General features: G+C 61.8%; 1 protein-coding gene across 1 annotated transcript in view; it reads right to left on the bottom strand.

Annotated features, from left to right (window-relative positions):
• The window catches only part of KRABD3 (KRAB domain containing 3), a 17,517-nt gene that overhangs the window by 5,497 nt on the left and 8,294 nt on the right, over positions 1 to 3,726 (bottom strand). Inside the window, 5 exon segments of the mRNA XM_024754497.1 lie at positions 74 to 178; positions 1,112 to 1,243; positions 1,326 to 1,520; positions 2,320 to 2,502; positions 3,052 to 3,303. Coding sequence (XP_024610265.1) covers positions 74 to 178; positions 1,112 to 1,243; positions 1,326 to 1,520; positions 2,320 to 2,502; positions 3,052 to 3,303 — 867 coding nt within the window.

Genomic DNA, 3,726 nt, shown 5'->3' with positions numbered 1-3,726 from the left:
GGAGCCCCCGGCCTGGGTGCGGGGCGGGGGGGGGGAGCCCCCTTCCCCGACCCTGCACCCCACCCATCCCTACCTCCTCCGGCGCTGCCCAGGGGGCCAGGCGGGCCCAGGATCTCCGAGCACACTTCTCTCCAGGGCGGATGGGACCGGCCTCCCACCTTCTCTTCTGCTTTTCCTGCTGGGAGCGAACACTGGGTCAGGCTCGGACCGAGAACTGCGGAGGCCTGGAGTAGCAGGCAGCCGTTTCCAGCTTTCCTGACGGGACGGCCGCTTCATTTCCCCGGGTGGAGGGATCTCACCTGTGACACTGTTTCTGTTTACCGCCAAAGCTACTGGCAACACAACCAGGTAAGGAAGCAGGCAGCCCCCAGATCTGGGTGACCTAGATCAGTGACCACTTGAGTGACCCTGCTTCTCCCTTCTTGGGCCCCAATTCCACGCTTATGCTTTAAATAAGCCAAAAAAGAGTGAACCTGCCAAACCCCAGATACCCTACCCTCCACCCTAATAAAAACACAGTCAGGGCTGCGCACTCTCTCTCCCCCGCACCTCGCCAGTGGGCGTGCCACGTAACCTCCACGGCCTGCAAGTAATCCATCCCGTGCCTCCAAGTTCCCTGACGGCTTCTGCCGAAGTGCGTCCTACAGCACACAACGCTGGCTCCAGTGGGGCTCCAGTGTGTGGGGCTGGCCCGCTACGAGTAACACGAGCTGGGGTGAGGGCCCCAGGTGTTCCTAGCTGAGAGCTTCACTATCGATATACTGGGACCGACACGACAGTACATATACGTTATTAAGTGTGTGTAATGTGCGTATAGTATATACACATATAAATATATATATATATATATATATATATATATATATCAAGTTTACTGTCGGACTTTCCAATTAAACACACTCATTTAACACTCCTGGGGCCCCGTGCGCCTCAATGTCCCCGCCTTCTCTCTTGGACACAGCTCATCCTACGGAGAACTCAAGCGTGACGAAAGTAGAGAACTTTCTGGCAAGAGTCAGGCAAAGTGATGGGTGGGACTCAGAGAACCCAGTCTCTGGACCCTTGGCCCTTCTGGGGGACATGCCCCCTTCTCAGGAGACCCCAGGCTCACCTGCACTGAGACCACGGTGGTCCCCGGTCTCGCCTCTTCTCCGGCCTTCACCAGGGCTGCTGCCAGCACGAGGGCCGCCAGGGCGTGGGGAAGGAGGGCCAAGGCCCTTGCAGCTGGGAAGGCGGTCCCCCTCTGTCACAGACAAAGCCGGGGTCAGGGCGGTGCCTGCACCCTGGGGCGGGGCTGCCGGCTCTCCTCTCCCCAACAAGCTCACCCTGCAGGAGGGGCTGCCAGAGCTCAGGCTCCAGCCTTGGGTCTTCTCCTTCTGAGCTGCTGGAACTGGAGCTGGGGCTGGGGCTGGGGCCCGGGACAGGGTCGGCCAGGCAGGTGAAGCGCAAGGGCCCCCCGGGCAAAATCCCCTTCAGAGAGTTCTCCAGGCAGTGGAGTGGGGAGGGCTTGGTGGCTGGCCCTGGGCAAATGGCAATAAAGAAGCCCTCTGTCCATCAGCCCAATGCCCAGCAGGAGGGCCCTCTGCCTAAACGGGCGGGCTCGTGGAGCTGGTCCCTTTTCAGCTCAGCCCCATACAAGCTCTGATGGACCCTGAACAGCGTCCTCTCTGGCCATGCGGAGTGGACAGATGCAAAGCCAGAGCCTGGCCCGGTCCCCAGTCACTCTGGAAAGGCTGCCGGGGACCCTTCCAGAAGTCTCAAGACCCTGGAAGCCATTAGCAGTCTGGTTCCAGCCAGGCTCTGGGTCTTATAACCCAGGCAGCCCCTCCCACTTGCACTCACTCAGGACCTGCAGCCTGAGGAGAGATTCAGTTATGTCCACAGGAGGCCCTCCAAACCAGCTCTTTCTTGCCTGGTGGGAGTATTAGAAATACTGTACTTATTCAAGTGAGTCAGACCCTACCAGCCCACCTCAGCTAGTCTAGCAAGGAATCCCTGAGTTCAACGACACTGCAGCGGCAGGACACACGCCTCCACCCCCAGGCAACTAGTACAACAGAGGAAACCACCAGTCTTTCCCCCAGAGAAACGCAACTTCTGGATAAAAGCAGTGCTCTCCCCACTTCTTTTCAGCACACCTCGGGGTGCTCCAGCCAGCAGTCTTTGGGAAATGTACACACACTCCAGCTGGCAGTCCCGAATGGGTGAGATAAGGGAGGAACAGAGGAGTACAGAGGGAAGGGGAAATCTGTTCCCTCATCAAACACTGTTATAGGGAGGGAAGACACGCCAGCAAGTCCCAGGGAAGAGGCAGCTCACCATCTGGGAGCCACCTCCACGGTCCTGGCCTGGCGGCCCCGGGGTCCTTGGGACCTTGCTGGTGGCAGGCAGGGATGGTGCCAGAGGCAAGTGCCTGTGGGCTGGCCAGGCGGAGGCTCCTGGGGGGCACGTCACCCCCTCGCTGTCCCAGGTGGGCTGGCTCACAGGCCTCGCCCCTCAGTCCTGTTTCAATGAGAAGCCAAGAGGCCTGTCAGCCCGGGGGCCCCGTGTTGGCACCGAGGCCAGGAAGTCACTGGACAGAGAACAACTTCTGTCATGTTGGATTCTTGGGCTCATAAGCTCCTGGAGCGTGCCATACAACAGCCCCACAGATGTTCCCGGGAGCCTCCCGAATCCTCCAGGATCTCCTTATGCCCCGACCCAGCTACCCAGACTCGCAGCAGCCCCACAGCTCAGTGGCCGTGCTGGACGCCAAGGCACGTGGGGCCAACAGCCAGGATACAGACACTCTGCGGCCAAGGCCCCGGCTCAGGCCCGGATTTGGAGCAGCAGCAGTGGGGCTGGGTGTCCCGTCCCGCCTCACCGCCGACAAGCCTCTGCCCAGGCCGTTTCCAGGACATCATCTCATCTCAGCCTGGGATGGGAGCCCACCAGCTTCTGGGGAGGCAGCGCCCAGGGCGGTCCCTGGCGCTGGCCTCCAGCTGCTCTGGAAGGCTGCCGGGGAACCTTCCAGAAGCCTCAAGATCCTTCAGACGCTGGGCAGCGCTTTACCTTCCATGCCCGCCGTCCAGTTCTTGGGCTCCACCCTCCATGGCCCCCTGTGCCCTGCCGAGGAGCAGGGCCAGGTGGGCTGCGGCCCAGGTGCAGGCGTCTCTCTGAGGCAGTTCTCCAGGCCCTGGAGCGGGGAGCTTCCCTCGGGGCTTCCTGTGAAAACCCAACGCTCGCGGTCTTGGCTGGTCAGACCTCAGTCCTGTGAACCCCAGGAGCCTCGCCTGTGCCCTGTGTCCGGTGCAGCCGGAGCTACTGGAGGAGGCGCAGGGCCCAAGGCCGGTCACGCCGGCTCAGGGCACCCAGGGGTGGGGGCGGACCTGGCCCCAAACCCATCACTCCTGCCTCCCGGCCGCCCTGGGAGAGGCCTCCCCAGCTCGGCCACCTACACAGAAACTGGTCAGCGGGCTGTGGTGGGGGAGATGGGCCCTGAGGCTGGAACATCGTCAGGCTGCCTTCGCTACTCAAAGAGGGAAAGGCCAAGGATGGAGCAGGTCAAGAAGGGCAACGCGGGTTTCCCTGGTGGCACAGTGGTTGGGTGGCCGATGCAGGGGACACGGGTTCGTGCCCCGGTCCGGGAAGATCCCACAGGCCACGGAGCGGCTGGGCCCGTGAGCCATGGCTGCTGAGCCTGTGCTCCACAACGGGAGAGGCCACAACAGTGTGAGGCCCGCGTAC

The sequence above is a fragment of the Neophocaena asiaeorientalis genome, unplaced genomic scaffold (assembly GCF_003031525.2).
Source record: "Neophocaena asiaeorientalis asiaeorientalis breed wild unplaced genomic scaffold, Neophocaena_asiaeorientalis_V1.1 scaffold407, whole genome shotgun sequence".
Taxonomy (NCBI): domain Eukaryota; kingdom Metazoa; phylum Chordata; class Mammalia; order Artiodactyla; family Phocoenidae; genus Neophocaena; species Neophocaena asiaeorientalis.
This window is presented reverse-complemented; position numbering and strand designations above follow the sequence as displayed.